The sequence below is a fragment of the Lissotriton helveticus genome, chromosome 8 (assembly GCF_964261635.1).
Source record: "Lissotriton helveticus chromosome 8, aLisHel1.1, whole genome shotgun sequence".
NCBI lineage: Eukaryota > Metazoa > Chordata > Amphibia > Caudata > Salamandridae > Lissotriton > Lissotriton helveticus.
In genome coordinates, this window is record NC_136069.1 from 257676025 (window position 1) to 257698819 (window position 22795).

The 22795-nt window shown below is 46.4% G+C and overlaps 1 protein-coding gene across 2 annotated transcripts in view; it reads left to right on the plus strand.

The window, feature by feature from the left end:
* DYNC2H1 (dynein cytoplasmic 2 heavy chain 1) overlaps positions 1-22795 on the plus strand; it is a 1763151-nt gene that overhangs the window by 703291 nt on the left and 1037065 nt on the right. For both annotated transcript variants that reach the window (XM_078657019.1, XM_078657020.1), the window contains exons 38-39: positions 6915-7179; positions 20090-20297. In XM_078657019.1, coding sequence (XP_078513145.1) covers positions 6915-7179; positions 20090-20297 — 473 coding nt within the window. The remainder of the gene's footprint in view (positions 1-6914; positions 7180-20089; positions 20298-22795) is intronic.

Sequence of the window (22795 nt, forward strand, 5' to 3'; positions counted from 1 at the left end):
GGTGCTAGCTTTTGGAGATATTCGCGCTTATCTCGAATATTTCCAAAAGTTGATAATAGGAGATAGCGATGTTAGCGACTGTTTCCAGTCGCTAACATCTTGGCATGCCCACTTTGCATGTCATTAGTGATAAATATCACTCACATGCAAAGTGGGGCCCAAGATGGTCGCTATCTCCTACTAGCCGTCGCTAACTGGTGTTAGCAACAGCTAGGTAATACAGATATAATTTTATCTCTGCGAAGCGGAGCGCTGTTACAGATATATATCTTGTTTTTGAACGTTAATTTCTCAAAATGCACTGAAGCACATATATTGAGACCTAGCAAAGGCACATCGGGCTACCAGTCCCTAATATTTTACCACGTTTCGTGCAAATCCATTCAGCCGTTCGATTATTATTATAATTTTTTTTTTTTTGCCCCGCGGGGCCCTTTTAAAACCTCCACATCAAACCTAGGGGGTCAGCGAGGATCTACTATGCCCCCTTATGGTCATTTGCCCCTTCGCTTTGGCCTCCTCTTGTCTCTCGATCCTACCGAGAGACAAGATGGCGGCCGCTACGGACTGTTTGGAATGTTTACAGACACCGGAGAGCCAATCAGCTTCGCTTCGCAAAGCTCCGTAACGCGAAAAGTACGCAAAGCGGTGCGCTGTTACAGATCTATATCTTTTTTTGAACGTTAATTTCTCAAAATCCACTGGAGCACATATATTGAGATCTAGCAAAGGCACATCGGGCTACCAGTCCCTACAATTTTGCCAAGTTTCGTGCAAATCCATTCAGCTGTTCGATTATTATTATTATTTTTTTTTTTTGCCCCGCGGGGCCCTTTTAAAACCTCCACATCAAACCTAAACGGTCAGGGAGGATCTACTATGCCCCCTTATGGTCATTTGCCCCTTCGGTTTGGCCTCCGCTTGTCTCTCGATCCTACCGAGAGACAAGATGGCGGCCGCTACGGACTGTTTGGAATGTTTACAGACGCCGGAGAACCAATCAGCTTCGCTTCACAAAGCTCCGTTGCGCGAAAAGTACGCGAACTGGAGCGCTGCCCGGTCCGCTGTTACAGATATATATCTTTTTTTAAACGTTAATTTCTCAAAATCCACTGGAGCACATATATTGAGACCTACAAAAGGCACATCGGGCTACCAGTCTCTACAATTTTGCCAAGTTTCGTGCAAATCCATTCAGCCGTTCGGGCTAAAAGTGAGGCCAACCGCCCTATGGAAAACTCAATGTTAAAAACACGTTTTGGGACCCCCCTTTTTTCTCGACCCCCCCTGGACGAACCCCCCCCCCCCAAATTTTCAGGGGCTGCTCAGAAACAAAATGTGCCATTTTCCTGAAAATTTCAGCCAATTCCGTCCACAAACGCCAAAGTTATTAGACATAGAATTTTCAAAAAACCCATAGAGAAAAAATCCTAACTATATATACCTACTGGCGACCGCCAGTAGGTAATATATGTATGTGTGTATATATATATATATATATATATATATATATATATATATATATATATACATACATATTTAAACATATATTATCTGCATATCTATATAAATACAAATATAAATGCATGCATGCATATACATATATGCATACATATGCATGTTATTTACATGAAAGTTTTAAAAACACTAATAAAAGCAAAGCTAAAAAGCCACCTCATTACAAACAGAATGGCTTTAACTTAAACGAGGGCTAGATCTATTGCATTTTCAATGCTTGTTTACTTTGGTTCCATCAAGAAGGCTTTCAGATGTGTTACACATTTGCCATAAATTCTGAATGTTAGCACTCTAGTTGATCATTAGATCACTGTAGAAAAGCTACTGCTCACCAGGGAAGTCTGCTGCTGGTATTCAAAATGCATGTGTCAGTCTGCATGTCAGAATTTTTTTAATGAAATAGAAGAGGATTTGAGAAGTCACTCAAAATGTGCCCTAATTTTTCTTTTTGAAGCCCTAATCATACTTTCTATGGCAAAATGTACCCCCTCATTTTGTTCCTTTTTAAATTAAATGTTTTCAGACTTACCACTTCATTCCAATCAAGATGGCTTCTGGTGTGCCATACTTTTGTCATAAATAAGACTGTTAGCGCTCTTGGGAGACTGCATTTCAGAATTTAATTAATGAAATTGAAGAGGATTTGAGAAGTCACTCAAAATGTGCCCTAATTTTTCTTTCTGCAGCACTAATCATACTTTCTATGGCAAAATATACCCCCTCATTTTGTTCCTTTTTAAATTAAATGTTTTAAGAGTTACCACTTTATTCCAGGTGTGCCATACCGTTGTAATAAGCAGGACTGTTAGCACTCTAGTTGTTCTTTAGAACACTCTGGGACATTCTGTCATTGGGCTATACTTGGGCTACATCTGGTGATACTTTTGTCATAAATAAGACTGTTAGCGCTCTAGTTGTTCTTTAGAACACTCTGGGACATTCTGTCACTGGGCTATACTTGGGCTACATCTGGGTGATATTTGGGCTACATTTGGGCTCTTTTGTCTCTGGTGGCCATCTTGGGAGACTGCATGTCAGAATTTTTTAATGAAATTGAAGAGGATTTGAGAAGTCACTCAAAATGTGCCCTAATTTTTCTTTCTGCAGCACTAATCATACTTTCTATGGCAAAATATACTCCCTCATTTTGTTCCTTTTTAAATTAAATGTTTTAAGAGTTACCACTTTATTCCAATCAAGATGGCTTCAGGTGTGCCATACCTTTGTAATAAGTAGGACTGTTAGCGCTCTAGTTGTTCTTTAGAACACTCTAGGAGGCTGCAGTAGAACACAAAGGAATCAACTGACAGTCTCTGTCCTTGTTGGATGTACATGTTTTACTGAGAATGTCAGACTTCATTCTCACATGACTGAGAAAGATAATGTGAATTTACAGAAAATATGCTTTCAGTTTAGCTTATAGATCCCCTTCCAAACCACAGTGGGAAAAGCATCAGATAATAGTTTTCTTTCAAACATGATTCATTATATCCCAGCAGAAGGCTTTTTCACATGGTAAAATCACCTTAGAACACACCACAATTCCTAAAATGAGTATGGTACAATCAACAAATGATTTATAATGTAACTAAAGTCCTAAAACCCTCTATTAACTACAATGTTTTTTAAAGAGGTGCTATCATGTATATTGGTCCCAAGATGGCTGCCAACACTTCTTGGATGAAGTGCTGACAGCCAATCAGATCTCACGATGAGATGTGTGGTTAGGCTCCGCCCAGATATATATGTGTTTTTGAAGTTAATTTTCATAAAAACCACTGGAGCAATTTTCACCAAATATAGCAAAGGCACTTTGCGTACCAGTCCCTACAATTTTGCCAAGTTTGGTGTAATTCCGTTCAGCAGTTCGGGCTGTAGACTTGTCAGAACGTCCTATGGAAATTAACATGGGGGAAAAACACGTTTTGGGACCCCCCTTTTTTCTCAGCCCCCACTTCACGAATCCCCCCGAAACTTTCAGGGAAGGAGCGCAGCGGAGCTGTCCAAAATCTTGGAAAATTACACGCAAATTCCTCAACCGGCGCCAAAGTTATTTCCAATAGAATGTTGCGGATTTCCTATGGTAGCCAATCCTAACTATATATACCTACTGGCTATCGCCAGTAGGTAATATATATATATGTATTTGTATTTGTGTGTGTGTGTGTGTGTGTGTGTGTGTGTGTGTGTGTGTGTGTGTGTGTGTGTGTGTGTGTGTGTGTGTGTGTATATATATATATATATATATATATATATGTACTAGCTGTACGCGGCCACGTGTTGCTGTGGCTCAGTCTGGTTAAATGGAAGAGAAAGAAAAGAGTAAGCGCACGTTTCTAATATGTTTACTTTCACAATGCTTGTGGGTATACAATATGTTTTTGTGACTATTGTCTGATTGTGTCCCTTGTAGTTGTTGCGCAGCAAGCAAATCGATAGGCCTTTCGATGAAAAACACGCACATTTTGTTCACGCGCGTATTCGAAACCAACGTTGTGTGTCTATAAACACGCGCTAATGTTGCAAGTGAACCAACTCCTCCCCCCTCCCTCCACCCACTTCCCGGTCTGCCATAATAACAACAACTATCCATCCTAATCTATGTAGACTATTGTCTCTATGCAACCTTTCTTAATGTTGCAAAGTGAACCAACTCCTCCCCCCTCCCTCCACCCACTTCCTGGTATGCCATCCTGACACCAACTGTCCATCCTAATATATGTAGACTATTGTCTCTGTGCGTCCATTGTATTTGTTGCGCGCAGCAACCAAATCGATAGGGTCTGTTCGGCCTTTCGATTAAAAACACGCGCGTATTGGACACTTGCGTTTTTGAATCCAATGTTGTGTATATATAAACATGCGCTAATGTTGCAAAGTGAACCAACTCCTCCCCACTCCCTCCACCCACTTCCCGGTCTGCCATCCTGACACCAACTGTCCGTCCTAATTTATGTAGACTATTGTCTCTATGCGTCCCTTGTATTTGTTGCGCAGCAACCAAATCGATAGGATCTGTTCGGCCTTTCGATTAAAAACACGCGCGTATTGGACATGCGCGTATTCAAATCCAACTTTATATATAAAAAAACACGCGCTAATGTTGCACAGTGAACCAACTCCTCCCCCTCCCTCCACCCACTTTCCGGTCTGCCATCCTGACACCAACTGTCCATCCTAATATATGTAGACTATTGTCTCTATGTGTCCTTTCTTAATGTTGCAAAGTGAACCAACTCCTCCCCCCTCCCTCCACCCACTTCCCGGTCTGCCATCCTGACACCAACGGTCCATCCTAATATATGTAGACTATTGTCTGTATGCGTCCATTGTAGTTGTTGCGCAACAACCAAAACGATAGGGTCTGTTCGGACTTTCGATTAAAAACACGCGCGTATTGGACACGCGCGTATTCGAATCCAACGTTGTGTATATATAAACACGAGCTTATTCGAATCCAATGTTGTGTCAAAATTTCAAAGCAATCGGTGAAGAACTTTTGGAGATTTACGATTTTGAACAAACGAACATTTACATTTTTATATATATATATATATATATATATATATATATATATATATATATATACATATATATATATATATATATGCTAATATATATGTGCATAGATATATGTATATGCACACGCACACATATGTATATGCACATATGCACAAACACTAATGTGTGGATTTATACTATATTGTATTTCTATTTATTAAAAAAAGTTGCAGTTTATTTCAGATCCCTATATTTGGTGAACATGATTATTTATAGTGTTTTTTACATATCGTAAGCTGATATATAAATATAAAGAAATATGAAAAGATAGGTGTAATTGTGAAATTGTTTTTTTATCTCTTTGCTTTGTATGAAAAAGCTGTTTTTATTCTGTATTTTATGTGGAATTCCATGGAATTCCAAATCATAATAAAAAAAATAAATTGAATTGAATTGAGATTGAGAGCCACCATTAGCCTAAGCAGTACCACATTAGAGAGAGTAATACAACTAGACTACCTGGGAATTTGACTATCAAACAGCGAGTCTTGGGAACCTCAAATCCAAAAGAGTTGTTCAATAATCGTCCAAAGAGCATCCACCCTTGTGAGGTTTGCCAAAAGAGCTTAATTTAACCTATTCTCCCCTGTGATCAGATCTATAATACCCAGATTAAGAGTGCTGCATTATATGAGGCCGAGTTGAGGAGCCACTGCAATTCTTCTCCTTTCGGAGTGGGCTTAAACAATTTTATAGGGTAGTTGCTAGCCCGGGGTGCGGGACCCCTCTCCTGCAACTCAGACTAGACCCTGCCATCAAGCCCATCACAAAAGAGGTAAAATTGCTACCCTTAATGTATTGGTTTCGGGTCCTGTCGAAAGAGGCGCTAATTCCATGTAAAGAAGTTGTTAGTGAAATTATAGCCCTGGTCGGCTTATATTGAACTAACTTTCAATAGTTTGAAGTTGGGAAGGCTCTGGATCGACCCCCCCTAATCATCAATAGCAACACTAAGGGTGTTATCAAACAGGCATATTGGGAAAACTTTATTACATCCAACGAATTCTCCGACTCTCTAGGTAGCAGGACTTAAACCTTTTTAATGCACAAAAATATAGTTAAACTAGAGAATGCCCTCGATTTTATCCATCTGACTCGGGCTCTCTCTCTTTTCCTGCAATTTCACTATGGCTACCTTCCTCTGGCCACCTACGTTTTATCTTGGACTTAGTTGATTACAAATCAAAACTTTGTCCAGCCTGCCGTTCTACAGATGAGCATTTTTTTTTGTAGGGCTTATTCTAGATCGATTGCACCAATGTGTTGGGCTCTGGGGCTGTGTGACCATATTTACTCCCTAAGTATATGCAAAAGTGACCCTAGGGTAATTCTGGTGTTCGCTGTGGATAATTTTATTATGTCCATATTGTCAATGCGGCAAACATCATTGCCTTTGTATAGATCGCAGCACTGTTGCAGTATAGGCACTATCTATTTAACCAATATTTCTGTTGATGGATCCGACTTTTTAAAAGACTATCAATGCCCGATTATTTTAGCATTTTATGACTTTAATTTTATTGATATTATATAGTCTGAATGTTAATGGTCTGTCTTTTTAACAATTTGAATTTTACTTTATAAAATTTGTTTTTAATCTTTGTGATTATCGATGAATTGCTAAATGCGAACTGACAATAAATGTGAAATTTGAAATTGAGGACTAACTTTAATGCTGGCAGTCTTTCATTTTGCTAGCATTAACTATTTTTGCCCCATTAAGTTTATTTTCTATATTGCTTTAAAAATGGAAAGTAATTGAAATGCTTGATTTTCAATCGCAATGTGTTGAGTTTCCATTAAGGATTTGTAATCAAACTTTTTTTTATCACCAGATTAAAAAATCCTTGGAATTACATGAACAGCTTCGACAGAGAATGGGCGTAGTTATTGTTGGGCCAAGTGGTGCTGGCAAATCTACACTTTGGAAGATGTTGAGGGCTGCACTTAGTAAAGTTGGCAAAGTTGTAAAGCAGTATACCATGAATCCCAAGGCCATGCCTCGACATCAGTTGCTTGGACATATTGACATGGATACCAGAGAATGGTCAGATGGTGTACTCACGAGTAGTGCTCGACAAGTAGTGCGAGAGCACCAAGGTAGGTTCCTGGAAATAAACACCTCCAAAGCTGTGGTGAACCAGAATGCAATTATAAGCCTGGTGTATGTGTTTATATTCATAGAGACAATTGCATTTGAACATTTATCAAAATCCAATGTAATAAGCTAATCATAAGAATGTTCTTCCGATTAAGATGGGTTGGTTTCTGTGCATGAAGTAATGTTTAGTATATTGTACACTAAGGGTTCCATTAGCTAGCATTGAATACTTGGGTCAGTCCACAGGGTTGTGGCCTCTCACCTATTCTCTATAATCCTTCTATGACCTCCAGGCTCAGCTAATCGAGAATTATGACCTTCTTTTCCAAATGCCTTGCTTCAACTCTTAAATCCTGCCTGTCTTATATGAAAAGTTTCCATGGTTACACCACCATTATCTGGCAATTACGAGTGTTGGCAAACAAGTTACTTACTTTCAGTAACGCATTATCTGGTAAAGACTCCTTTCCTTAGAATTTTCCTGGAGTCAGGCTGGATCCGGAAACCTTTGCTGAGTAATACTCCTTGCACGCACTGTCAGGTAGCTCCATTCGGCTCTGCGCGATGTTGTCGGCGTCGGTCATGATGTCGCGGTACCTACATAGGCGCAACCCAAGCACGTGGTCGTCAGTACTTTTACTATTTTCCAGATGCGCAGAGCCACACAGTAACTTACTTAGCTGTATGCAAATTTAGGGCCCAGAAAATGGGAGTAACCCTATCCCAAAGCTGGGAGGCATGGTTGGGGCTGTAATGAATCTGCAGCTAGATAGAGTCTCTACCAGATAATGCGCTACCGAAGGTAAGTAACTTGTTCATCTGATAAAGACTTACCTTTGAATTAGATATCCAAGCCATACCATCCCGGCAGTGGACTTCGAACCAAAACCTTATTACTAGGAAGTCCTGCAGGACTGAACTGACAAAATGCCCGTCTCTGCGGATATGACTCTCCAGGCAGTAGTGCTTGGCAAATGTGTGCAAGGATGCCCATGTTGGCGCCGCCTGACAGATGTTAAGGATTGGGACTCCTTGAGCCAAGGCCATGGTTGCAGCCTTCCCCCTGGTGGAATGGGCCCTTAGACCCTCAGGGGGCTGCTTCTTAGCCAGGGCATAGCAGATCTGAATGCAGAGAACGACTCAACGAGAAATGGTCCTTTTCTGCACCACCTGCCCCTTCTTAGCCCCCACATACCTAACAAAGATTTGGTCGTCCACCCAAACTCGTTTGTGCAGTCAAGGTCGAATGATAACGCTCTTTTTTGGGTCCAGTCGGTGGAGATGCTCCTCTTCCTTAGAGGGATGTGGGGAAGCAAAGAAGGTGGGCAGCGTGATGGATTGACCCAGACGGAATAGGGTCACAAACTTTGGCAAGAAGGAAGCACGGGTGCGAAGCACCACTTTGTCCGGAAAATTCATCATGTAGGAAGGTGTACAAGATAGCGCCTGCAACTCACTCACCCTCTAGGCAGATGTAATTGCCACTAAAAAGGCTGCCTTGATGGTAAGCAGCCGGAGGGGATAGTTGTGTAATGGCTCGAAAGGAGCACACATAAGATAAGTGAGGAACAAATTAAGGTCCCACTGCGGCATAACAAAGGGCATGGGTGGAAACATGTGAGCCAGCCCTTTTAGAAACGTATGTACAATTTGAGACTTAAAGAGAGAGGGCTGGTCTGGCAGCCGCAAAAAAGCAGACAGAGCAGAAAGATAACCCTTGAGATTTCCCAAAGCAGAGCCCTGTTGGGCAAGGGTTACAATTACTAAAAGAACAGTGGAAAGAGAAACAGAAATAGAGTCAAGAGACCTTTCTGTACAGTATAATACAACTTTCTGTCAACGGCAGGCATATACCGTCGTAGTGGAGGGCCGCCTGGCTGACCAAAATAATATTACATACTTCGGGAGGAATGTCAAAAGCCATCAACTGCCGCCGCTCAATCTCCATACAAGGAAGTGCAGAGTTGACAGGTTCGGATGGAGAACCCTCCCCTGTTGCTGCCATAGAAGATCCTCCCGAAGGGGCAGCCTGATCGGAGGATCAATGCTCATTTTCAGAAGCTCTGGATACCAGATTCTCCTCGCCCAGTCCTGAGCCACAAGGATGACTTGGGCCTGGTTGCTCCTGATCTTCTTCAGAACCCTGAGCAGAAGTGGTATAGGCGGGCAGGCTTACAGCAGACCTGAGCTCCACTCGTGACTAAAGGCGTCACCGATCGTTAGCCGCCTTGGAAACTCCAGCACGCAGTATTGCTGACACTGTGCGTTCTATTTGGAGGCGAACAAATCTAACCAAGTTTCTCTCCACTGCTGAAAGAGACCTTACGCCATGTCCAACTGGAGACACTAATCATGATCTGCTAGGCATCGAAGGCAGAGTTTGTCTGCCCTGGCGTTCAGAGAACCTGCCAGTTTTTGATCCACCAGGGTTATGCCCTGCTGTTCTAGTCATGCCCAGAGACGCAGGGCCTTCGACAAAGGGTCCATGACCCCACCCTGGCCCTGCTTGTTGCAGTACCACATGGCGGTGGTGTTATCCGTGAACACCTGCACCAACTTACCCTTAATAGATGGAAGAAATGCTTTCAAAGCCAATCAAACCACTCGGAGCACCAACAAATTTATGTGGAGCCCCATCTCCGCCGGAGACCAGTGTCCCCTGATCTCCACCTCTCCCAGATGGCTGCCCCATCCCAAAAGTGATGCATGTGTCACAACTGTGAGATCTGGTTGGAGAAGGGAGAGGGGACTGCCGTTGACCTAATCGTGGTTCATCAACCACCACTGCAGTTGCTTCTGAGATCTGAGCCATGTTGGTGAGATTCCCCCGATGCTGTGCCCTCTGGAACAATAAATCCGACTGTAGAGCCTGCATACTCCACCTGGCATGCTTTACCAACAGGATGTAGGAGGCCATGAGGCTCAACAGCTTCAGAGTCAGTCTCACCGAAATCCAGGATAGAGGCTGAAACATCAGAGTCATAACCTGAATATCCTGGAATTTCTGCTCGAGAGATAAGCCTGAAACTGCACTGTGTTCAGAACAGCTCTGATGAAAAGGAAGCATCTGAGAAAGAGTCAGGTGTGACTTAGGCACGTTTATAGAGAACCTCAGCGAATGCAGGAGGTCTGCGTAGTCTGAAAGTCGAAGACGACAGCTTAGGCCGCCTTTAACAGCCAGTTGTCGACGTAGGGAAAGACTGACACCCTTTATCTGCGCAGATGAGTTGCTACCACCGCCACCACCCGGGTGAACACCCGAGGGGCACTGGTAAGGCCGAAGGGGAATACGGTGTACTGAAAGTGCTTGTGGCCTGTCTGGAACCGCATGTAACGCCTGTGGCCCGGCAGGATGGGGAGATGGAAATACGCATCCTGGAGGCCCAACTCCACTTGGCACACAAGACCTGAGCTAGAGTGAGCATCTTGAATTTCTCCTTCTTGAGGAAGAGATTGGCGGCTGAAAGATCAAAAATGGGCCGCAACCCTTTGTTCTTCTTCGGAATCAGAAAGTAGTGGGAATAACAGACACTGCCTACTTCTGAAACCAGGACCCTTTCTATAGCTCCCTTGGCCAAGAGAGCTGTAATTTCCTCCTGGAGTAATTTTAAATGATCCTCCGTCTGCCGTTCCTGATTTAGAAGAATGAGAAGAGAAAAAGAAAGGAAAGGAAGAGAATAGCCCTCCTGAATGGTCTGCAAGACCCACTTGTCCGATGTTATGGACCTCCAGTGGGGTAGATGATGATGGATTCTCCTGCCAACTGGAGTGGTGTGCTCCTGCAGACTCAGATTAGGAGTGCTTGAAGGATGCGGTTGCCGAGGGCAGGGCTGTCGATGACTTCTGGCTCCCATTCCTAGGCTGGAATGAACCACGTCCACGTCCCTGCATGTTGGGAAACCTGCGCAGGAAGGTGGCTGGTATAGGGCTGACGTGGCTGGAAACCCCTTCCACCGCAACAAATGAGACGAAAGGTAGACTGCCCACGAGGAGTCGCAGAGAGGCCCACGGATCTGGCTGTAGCTCGAGAGTCCTTGAACCTCACTAGGGCCGAATCTGCCTTTTCCCCAAAAATACAGGTTCCATCAAAGGGCATGTCCATCAAATTTGCCTGGACAACACCCGAGAAGCCAGTTGTCCTAAGCCAGGCATGGCGCCTCAAGGCCACTGTCGTGGAAATCGATCTGCCCAACGAATCGGTCATATCAAGCCCACACCTTATGGTGAATTTTGCTGCATCTCTCCCATCCTTAACTGCCTGAGAGAGCACAGCCCAGGCCTCCTCCAGGACTTGTGGCAGTACTTGTGCAACCATCTCCTAAACGGAGTGGGAGAAACGGCCCAATAGAATGGGGTATTCACTGACTGCAATGCCAGACTGGAGGAAGAAAACTATTTCTTACCTAATGAATCCAGCCTCTTGGATTCCATATTCGGAGTGGGGGAAGGGAACATGCCCAGCGATGTAGAGACCTGCACCACCAAACATTCTGGGTTGGGGTGTTGGCTGAGGAACTTTGGGTCACCCGGAGCTGGGTAATGGCACAGTGCAATTGTCCTATTTACAGGAGACCAAGTGCTGGGCTTGTACCATGTACCTAGAAGGACATCAGGCAGTGCTTCACTAAAGGGCAAAAGGGGTTCTGAGTTGGAAACTCCAGGCTGAAGCACTTCGGGCAGGAGATAAGTCCTGACCTCCACTGAGGGCAGCTCCAGTCCAAGGACCTCGGCTGCCCTCTTGACCACCATGGTATAAGATGACCCCCCTCCGTAGCCACAGTAGGCGGAGAGAGCATGGCAGTATCTGGAGAAGTATCCAGTCCACTGGCTCCCCCAATTTCCCATACCAGTCCAAGTGCTTCGCAGAGTCATCCTGGTGTTCCAAAAGGTCCATATACCCCTCCCATTTCTCTTCCATGCCTAACACATCCTCAGAGTGTTCAGGTGACAACATAGAACCCCTCAATTGGTGTGGAAATCGGCCCCCTCTGATCCCGCGGGTCCCGAGGGCTCACAAGAGAGGACTGCCCGCTCAAATACGCAGCACATGGCCTCGTAAAAATCTTTGATTTGAGCGGGGGTTGCTCTGACTCCCGGAAAGGGAGGGAGGCGCGAATTGGACCCTGTCTCTGGCTCTGCAGAACCGTACCTAGAACGTTGGTGCTCCTTACCACCTTCGTCAACAGATGACAGACGAGGTGAGGATAAAGTCCATTTGGTCTTCTTGTTCTTGTGCCTCTTCCACATGTGTCACGAGGACCTCGAGTAGGATGAAGAGTACTTTTGGCTCTGCGAGTGGTCCCGGGACCTCCTCTACCTCGATCGGGATCGGGACCGGGTCCTCCGCGGAGTCTCGATGGACGGTGTCATCTGCCAGGCCGCAAGAAGCTTTAATGCCCGCCCCCGCAAGGTCTTCGGAACTATAGCCCGACAGTCCGTGCACGACTTTGGATCGTGGTCACGCTCGAGAAACGCCTGTCAAAAAGCGACAGAGGGATAGCTCCTCCCGGCACAGTGCCTAACTGGCGTGGAAAGAAAAGATGTGCCTGGGTGGCACCTATACACATACTGCGACATCATAACCCGACGCTACCGACGTCAATGATGTGACGCGGAGCGGATTGGAGCCACCTGACGGCGCATGCAAGGAGTATTGCTTAGCTAAATTTTCCTGATCCAGCCTAACACCTGGGAAATTCAAAGGTAATGTATCTGCAGCTAGAGCTCTCCATCAGATAAGTGGAATGGGGAATAATATGCTACAAGGTACTGAAGTGATTTCCACAAATTTTCCTCAAATGTTGGGCAGTTTTTCAAGCATATATGCACTTGCTTTTTTCAGATGAATATGTGCATGAAATAGTGGGTAATACTGTTTTACCTAAAATAGGAGTTTTGGGCTGAAGTCCACTTGTAATGGGGCCCAAAAAGGCAATCAACTGATGTTATGTTGTGCCGAGGGCAGTTGCAGCACTTATTACTCTTTTCCATTGGACTGGCTGATTGCCCCCGGCCCAATTCCACTACCAACAAGCTTTCATTGCAATTTAGTTGGGAGTTTTGATAACATTCTCTTTTTTTTAAACCAAGAGATAAGCGTTGGTTATGATTGCACACGTCCAACAATATATTTTCTAGAAATGTACGGCACTGATGTTCTACTATATATTACTATATATTGTTTTTTTCAAATACTTTTTTTTGTTTTCAGCATTAATCCCAAAACCGTGGGATGTGGTTACTGCCCCACAAGTTGGCAGTGTTATGTCTGGCAAACCTCAGGCCAGTTAAATTAACACAAGGAACGGGTTTTAAGTATACAGGAATTAATGGCGCTCAAGCTGTATTGACGTAATATTTAGTGCTTCATGAATAAATCAGTTAGTGGTGCTGGCAGGCGAGGGGAGACCCTTGAACCCCTCGAATTTCGTGTGAAACCAGGTCACACAAACACAAAGAAAACACAAATTCCTGCGCACTCAGGACAGTATATACACACAATGTGTTAAGTAAATGCAAGAGAATAAACAAAGGAATAGGTCCCACGAAGGTTCTGGAGTTATTTTTCTCCTTTTAATACGTCATCAAGGTTAGAGAAAATACACAGCCAGCCGACACGTGTTTTGTTGTAGACATACAAAAGTTTTTCTACAACTCTTCAGGGCTGGAAAAAACACAAAGTAGATGACCTAAGTCCAAAGCATACAGGTACATGTATATCATGTTAGACACTGTAAGTTTCACAAAAGTGGCATGTTAAGTTAACGTCACCCAACATGCGTGGAACCCACAACTCAAGATCCTATATGACATAAAGTGTATACCACGTAATCAGTTCGAGATAGTATGGTAATTTTACAGTGCAAAGTGTAGCAACGTAAGAAAAAACATTCAGTGCTCAGGCCAGTATTTGAAAGTAATTTAATATATTTTCATGGTTGCTAATCTCTCCAGATTCCCAGCAATATGGTGTTAGTGTGCCATACCACTGGTGTTTCAGAGACTGCTGAAGAGCTACCAACCACCTTCTGCCGGAATTCTGTAATATTCGAGCACTCCCACCATGTGTGGAAGAATGACCTCACCATACCACATCCTTGAGACAGGTGTCCGACTTCATAACCAAAGATTTTGAGGTGTGTTCTAGTGCAATATGCTCAATGTAGAAGCTTAAGTTGTATCAGCTGGAAGCCAGCCCTTATGACATCTTCCTTTGGTCCCCATTTAGCTTCCTTCCAGTCCGATTCATCCATGGTTCCTAAATTGACTTCTCTTTTTGCCTTCATCTAAGCAATCTCATCAAGGGGGTTTAAATTAGTGGTATATTTGAGACATTACTTTACAGTTCAGGGGTTCCTTAACCCCTCTACTCTCTAAGGAGGAGAATACCTGAATGTTGTGCATGATTCCATTGTATCTTTCTATATCGTGATTCCGATGTGTATATTAACACATAGGATTTGACTAAGATATACAGTTCCCTGAACTACTCCTAGATTTTCTTTTGTCCCATATATCTCTGACCTTAGATATCCGTATGTCATCCCACTCCTGAAAACACGGGCGTAAATTCATATATTAAAGTCATTGCTGTCCCAGAAAGGGTTTCCCTTGTAATAACACCCTGCCAGCCTGCTATGTGTGTAGCCGCTCGTCATGGTAGTTCCTCCATCCATGTTGGTTCTGGCAACGTGTGTGTGTGTGTGTGTGTGGCGGGGGCAACATCATAAATCAATGACAGGTATCCTCTTATGCTCATGATGCTTATGTCGATTTGCAAGGACATTTCTACCTGGTGTGAGAACACTGAACCTTTCAGCACTACTGGTCTTGTATATCCACGAGTGCTATTCCGCCATCAGATACACCCTTGTAGAGTTTGGCCAGTGATATTTCGGGGCACCTTCATGCCAAAGTAGTATCCCTCCAACAAAAAAAAATCAGTTTTTACCCAGAATGTTATATTTTGCAGTATCTTAAGGAATCTTGGTACGAACATAACTTTGTATATTCCATACCTTCCTAATAAAGACAATGGCAGTTGATGCGAGTGATACACATCAGTCATAAAATGTTCTTTCATACGTTGCAGGTTACAATTGTAGCATTCCTCAGTGTCCCTTGTAATAAACATCCTTAGATCTCAAAAGTTGGATGCAGTCATCTTCAATGCACATCGGAAGTCAGTCTGCATATTCCCAAAGAAGCAACTGAATTAACACTCTGATCTATGGTTACCAAGAAGGGCACGAGGCATGAGATTCTATGCTTCAGAACTCTAGTATGCAGTCCTCTAGGGCCTTCAAAGAGAGACCCCCACCATTCTGTGACAAAGATTAAGATTACCCTGACAGCACAAAAGCAAAGCATTTAAGAGAATGCCTTTATGGAACAAGGCTCAAATGCAACAATTATCTCCAGTGCATTCTTTCAGGGCTGATGAGCCTGTGCGAATGAGACGAAGCGTCAAGGCTCCTGATTGCTAGTAGAGACAACTTTCAAAACAAACTTGTTGGAAAAAGAGCAATCCATCTGTTCAGGAATTGCAATGATATATTACATCAGAAAGTATGGAAGAATAATGTCATGATGTGCCCCACCTTTGAAAGGCTTACTAAATTGATATTTTAACTCATTCAGAAGTCAGATCAAAGGTCCATGTCTTGGAAGCTAAACTTTTTGATGGCGATAGCTTCAGTTAGGAGGTTTAAAAGAATTACGTTTTTTGCATGTAAGATTTACATAGCATTCCCCTTCAGAAGAACCCAGAAGTTCTCTCTACTACAGGTACAACTACAACTGCAAATTAATTAGGACATGTCAGAGAAATGACTGGTTTCTCTCATCAAGCTTCAAACTGAATCAATCAATCAATCAATCAATCATAACATTTGTATAGCGCACTACTCACCCGGAAGGGTCTCAAGGCGCTTGGGGGAAGGAGTCCGCTATTGCTCGAACAGCCAGGTCTTGAGTTGTCTCCTGAAGGCGAGATGGTCCTGGGTCAGCCGAAGATGGATGGGGAGGGAGTTCCATGTCTTGGCCGCCAGGTAGGATAAGGATCTGCCTCCGGGGTTGGCTCTTCGGATGCGTGGTACGGCGGCGAGGGCGAGGCTTGTAGAACGTAGCTGACGGGTGGGCGTGTAGAAGGTCGGGCGGTCGTTGAGGTACTTGGGGCCCAGGTCGTGGAGAGACTTGTGTGCGTGGGTGAGGAGCCTGAACGTGATCCTCTTGCTGACGGGAGCCAGTGCAGGTCTCGCAGGTGGCCGGAGATGTGGCTGCATCGGGGGATGTCCAGGATGAATTGGGCGGAGGCGTTCTGGATGCGTTGGGAGTCTTTTCTGTAGCTTGGCTGTGGTTCCGGCGTAGAGGGTGTTTCCGTAGTCCAGTCGGCTGGTGACGAGTGCCTGGGTGACCGTCTTCCTGGTTTCGGTCGGGATCCAGCGGAAGATCTTGCGGAGCATGCATAGGGTGTTGAAGCATGATGAGGAGACGGCGTTGACTTGTCTGGTCATCGAGAGGGAGGAGTCCAGGATGAAGCCCAGGTTGCGTGCGTGGTCTGTTGGCTTGAGAGTGGTGCCCAGGGCCACCAGGAGTCGTCCCAGGTGGAGGGCGATGGTCCCAGGATGAGGACTTCCTTCTTGTCTGAGTTCAGTTTCAGGTGGCTGTTCTTCATCCATTCGGCGACGTCTTTCATCCCTTCGTGTAGGCTAGTTCTGGCAGTGTCGGGGTCTCTGGTGAGGGAGAGGATCAGCTGTGTGTCGTCGGCGTAGGAGATGATGTTGAGGTTGTGCTGGCGTGCGATGGCTGCAAGAGGTCTCATGTAGACGTTGAAGAGGGTGGGGCTGAGTGATGATCCTTGCGGGATGCCGGAGATGACTTCGGTGGCCTCGGATCGAAACGGGGGGAGGCGGACTCTCTGTGTTCTTCCGGCGAGGAACGAGATGATCCACTCCAGTGCCTTCTCTTGGATACCGATGTTGCTTAGGCGTTGAACTAGGGTGCGGTGGCAGACAGTGTCGAACGCTGCAGAGAGGTCCAGGAGAATGAGTGCCGCCGTTTCCCCGTTGTCGAGCAGGGCTCGGATGTCGTCGGTGGCTGCGATGAGGCCGGTCTCGGTGCTGTGGTTGGCTCTGAAACCGGACTGCGAGGGGTCGAGGGATCCGTTCGTCTCAAGGAAGGCAGCGAGCTGTCTGTTGACGGTCTTCTCGATGACTTTGGCAGGAAAAGGGAAGAGCGAGATGGGACGGAAGTTCTTGAGGTCGGTGGGGTCCGCTGTTGGTTTCTTCAGTAGGGCGCTGAGCTTGGCATGCTTCCAGCTCTCCGGGAAGGTGGCGGTGTTGAAGGAGGTGTTGATGATGTTCCGGAGTTGGCGTGTGATGGTGGAGTCGGCCTTGTTGAAGACGTGGTGGGGGCAGGGGTCAGTTGGAGATCCGGAGTTGATGGTGCTCATCGTGCGGGCTGTGTCTTCGGTGGTCACCGTGGTCCAGGTGCGGAGGGTGGCGGTGGGGGCCGTTGGTTCGACGGTAGGGTGCGTGGATGGTGGGTCGAAGCTGTTGTGGATGTCGGCGATCTTGCGGTGGAAGAACGAGGCGAGAGAGTCACAGAGATCTTGTGAAGGAGTGATGTCGTTGTTGCCGGTGCTGGGGTTGGAGAACTCCTTGACGATGTTGAAGAGTTCCTTGCTGTCGTGGGCGTTGTTGTCCAGTCGTTCCTTCAGTGATTTCTTCTTGGTGGTGCGAATAAGCTGGTGGTGCTTGCGGGTGGCGTGTTTGAGGGCGGTCATGTTGTCTGTGGTCTGGTCGCGGAGCCAGGCTTTCTCGAGGGTGCGGCAGTTCTTCTTGGAGTCCTTGAGTTCGTCGGTGAACCAGGAGGCCTTCTTGCTTCTGGGTCTTCTGGGAGGGTTCTTCAGTGGTGCGAGGTCGTCGGCGGTCAGCCATTGCGTGAAGTTGCGGGCTGCTTCTTTGGGGTCCGTTGTGCTGGCGGGTGGGTTCTGGCTGAGGGAGGTGTTGAGCTGCTCGGCGGTGATCTTGCTCCAGTTCCCGTGAGGAACCTGTTGCGGGTGGTGGTGAGTCGTGGTTCTTCTGAAGCTGAAGTGGACGGAGCTATGGTCGGTCCAGTGAAGTCCGGTGGAGTGACTGAAGGTGATGTGCTTGCTGGTAGAGAAGACGCAATCAAGCGTGTGGCCGGCGTAGTGGGTGGGGGTGTTGACCAGTTGCTTGAGTCCGAGGTTGGCGAGGTTGTCCGCAGGGCGGCGGTGTTGCGGTCCTCGTTGTTCTCCAGGTGGAAGTTGAGGTTCCCTAGGAGGATGTAGTGAGCGGAGGGGAGGGCGTGCGGGCTGATGAAGTCCGTGATGTCGTCGCTGAATTGTGTGCGTGATCCCGGGGGTCTGTAGACAAGGGTGCCTCTGAGCGTTGTCTTTGGGTCGGCGTGTATCTGGAAGTGGAGGTGCTCTGCGGCGGAGAAGGTGTCGTTGGAGTCGGTCGTGATGCGGATGGTGTTCTTGTGTACGATGGCAATGCCTCCTCCAGTCTGGTTGATGCGATCACTCCGGGTGATCTTTTATCCGTCTGGGATGGCAATGGCGATGTCGGGTGCAGAGGAGGCTTTCATCCAGGTTTCCGTGAGGAAGGCGACGTCTGGTGAAGTTGTGTCGAGCAGGTTCCAGAGTTCGATGGCGTGTCTGTGGATGGAGCGGGTGTTGAGCAGGATGCACTTGAGGTGGGTCTTGCTGGTGCTTGGCTTGGCGGGTGCGGTGCTGGTTCGGAGGCAGGTGAACTTGCAGGCCTTGCAGGTGAAGGGTCCGTGGATGCGTTTCGGGGTGGCCCGGCAGCAGGCGGGGTTTCGGCCGGCATTGAGTGCGTTGAGGGCGGCGGCGTTGTAGGTCTGTCGGGTGGTCTCGCATCGTCGGGGGCCAGGGGTCCTGGCACTGGGCGCGGTCCAGGCGTGGACGGGCGCAGACTGGCTTGCCTTTGGCGCGCCTTCGGCGCACAATCGGCGCGCCCGCTGCGTGTGACCGCTACGCGTTCGCGTGGGCGTCATAAGTGAGGAGCCGGGAGGGAGGAGCAGCTGGGTGGCGGGAGCGGGGCGGCGAATTGGCAGGAGGGGGGTGGGGCCGCAGGGAGTCAGCGGCGGGAAAAGGAGGTCAGAGGGCGGCTCAGTGGCGGCTGGGTCGTCTGGGGAGCGAAGAAAAAACGGAGGCAAAATGAGGGAAAACGAAGGGCAGAAACACAATGCAAGCAAAACGTGCATGACATGAGTGCTTTCAAATGAATGGAGAGAAATCATTAATATATCTTTTTTACATTTCAAAGTACATTTTAATCATTAATTTAATTAAAGAAAGTGTTCCATGGTGGTGATAGACAAGCTAGAGTATTCTAGCAGTTATAAATATAAAGAAGTTACCCATGATGGAATACTACAAAGGCAAGTGACAGGTACCTAACCTTTTTGTTTGTTAACTAATATTAAGAGGTATAGTTTCCCACAGGGAACCCAAGGGATTTAATCAGATGTGAATCGCCATGGTGCTTCCACTTGTGGACTGTTGCTGTCATAGGAGCTATCGGTGGGAACTGGCACCAAAAGAGCAGTCTAGATCAGGGAGCAAATCCAGATATTCGATGGAGTCAGAAAAAGAAAAGAACATTTCATTCTAGAACCGGTAGCTGTTTGAAGAATCTTTCATTGAGCTTCTCTGGGTGCTGTGTCAAGGGTGATGAGACAGATTCCGACTCTGCCCGCATAGCACTCATAGTTTGAGGGCTTCGAAGAAGGTATTTTGGGCATAGTTATGATAGGTTCATAATGGTATTTATTTTTGTTTCGCATAGCAGATATTTTTATCCTTGTAAATCAATTAAAATGTTCAAGCACATCTTTTTAAAATGTTTTATTTGTTTACAGAGGTCAACTCGTGGATAATCTGTGATGGTGACATTGATCCAGAGTGGATTGAATCGCTGAACTCCGTTCTGGATGACAACAGACTTCTCACTATGCCTAGTGGAGAGAGAATCCAGTTTGGTCCCAATGTTAACTTTTTGTTTGAAACCCATGATCTTAGCAGTGCTTCTCCTGCCACCATTTCCAGAATGGGCATGATTTTCCTCAGGTAAGATGTGTTATATTTAAAAAACATGTTTTTTTTAACATTTATGACTGACTTGAACTAGCGCACTTTCTTGTTATTTGTCTACACTTAATATAAATATGACTGCCCTAGTCGGCTCCTCATGGTCTTCCTTGAATGGACTGGTGCTCAGTCCAATGGAATGACACAGAAAAAGGCTCAGTGGCCCTAGCCGTGTAGACTAGCTCCTTGCAAGTGAAACCACCTCCTCTAATTTGTTTGGATCATCCCTCTCCCTTCTATTGCCACTTCCCAAAATGCAGACCACCTCCTGTGCAGTCCAAATTCCTGCTCCCTGAGTTGGTGGTTTATTAGCGTTCCAATGGGAAAAGCCACTGGCCCAACAAGAATGAGCTGATATTTAGGGAGCTCACCCCATGCATACCAGAAGGCGTTTTCCGCAGCATGCGCAGTTGCTTGAACACAGTATATGGAATCCGTACCGCAGTAGGAGCATTATGACTTGTGTTTAATATCAGCCTATGAGAACTGCACTTGAAATGACACTTGGGGGTTTATTAGAAAAGCCCGCCCGCCACTCTTTCGGTAATGTGGACCGCCCGCCTACAGGGCGGGAGTCCCGATTTTGGCATTAGGATGCACCCGCCACACAGGCTGGCGCATTCTGTATATTTACCATTGCGGCGGGCCGAGTTGAAATCTCCGCCCGCCGCAATGGTGAAAATGCACGTTGTGCATTTCAAAGTGCAACATGGCAGGCACCGCGCGGTGCCTGCCATGTTGCACTTTGAATTGCGGGGGTACCATAGGTACCCCCATGTGCACCCCCCAAGCCCCGGACTCCCAGGGGGCCCGCCAGGGGCCCCCGCAGGGAGTCTCCGCATGCCTTTCTGTGGCGGCATTGTCGCCACGGAAAAGCATTTGTAAATGCCCATAGTAATATGGCGGGCGGTGTCTAACAGACACCGCCACCATGTTACTCATTTTCCGCCCTAGCCGCAAGGCGACCGGGGCGGACAACAGGCGGGCGGTGTTTGACAGCGCCGCGGTCCCCCCCGCCATCCAAATATGGTGGGGGGAATTGGGCAGTGGATGTCGGGCGGATTTCCTCCGCCAGCCTGGCAGAGGAAATCCGCCCGACATCGTAATGACCCCCTTAGTGCGGCAAGTTATCGAATCGACCCTTAAGTTCGAAGGATGGGCCATTGTAACATCTATTTATGACAACATATCTGGAGCTGTATAACCCTCATCATCTTGCTGTAACATTGTAGCTTATAGTCTTTACCTTGACCAATAACAGATTGATTTAAGGCCTGTTATGTGCCTTAATTGTTTGACCTTGCTCCATATTATTATTATTCGGCGACTTCTAGAATTATGCCTTATTTTCTGAAATCCAGACTGCATCTTTTTTCAAGCAGACACGTTTTTCACAGACATAAAACGCTCTCACAGTTGTAATGATTGTAGTTTATTCACCTTTATCAAAGCTGAAGGGTGATTTTCAGCTCCTTGTGTGATCACGGTTTAGTTTGTTGCATGTTCGTTTCTATTAGATTGTGTTTTGTATTTCCTGAGAATCACCGGTGTCGTTCATTTTATCCTTGGTTGTGGTTTGCAGCTGTAGACTCCAGCAATTACATTCTGAATTGGTGGCCCTTTATTAGTAGCCCTAATCGTCGAATACTCCCCTCTGTGTGTGGGCATCCTAGAACACTTCAACAGTTTTTTTTACATGACATGTCTCTTTGAAGGTATTTTGTCTGTAAAAATTTTTTTATTGTCGCACCCTGTCGTCACATGTACTGGTTCAAGCAGTCAGATACTTGGCGTCAACATTCCGCCACAATCAGTTTGAGTCGCAACATTTCTTTTCCTTAACATTAAACAACAAACAACAGTCAGGTGTATATCATGATCTCACAGAAGCAATGTAGGAATATATAAGCTTCCTAGGTGTGCCAGGCAGGCTGTCAGCCCTCAACCCCCACACATACCCTTAACATCCCTTACGCCAGGAGGGCGAGACAGTGTCTATGCAATCCGCGCCCCTGCCGCCCCAACCCACCCGCCGTCCCAAGTTTATGCTACATCTTCCTCCTCCTCCGAACTATCCACATCTTCATCCTCCTGTAGAGGTGCACAAGGCTCCCCCCTGTAAGCATTCCACGGCAACCATAGTTTGTTCCATTTACGTGGATTGGCCCTCTGTTGATACACAGCCCGTTCCACCATCATGAGCATATCCATATTCTTGCACCACTGTGCCAACGTTGGTGTCTCCGCTGCCCCCCATCTTTGCGCAATGTCTCGCTTCGCTAACATCACCCCTATGATAACCCACTTCCGCCCGTATGACGTCAGGTCGTTCGGGCCCCACACATTCAACAGGCAAATTCTAGGGTCTGGAGTGAATGGGAGCTGTAGCGTCTGGGCGATCGTGCGTGCCACACGCTTCCAGTAGTCTAGTATAGTCGGACACGACCAAAGGGTATTGGACAGCGTCCCCTCCTCCC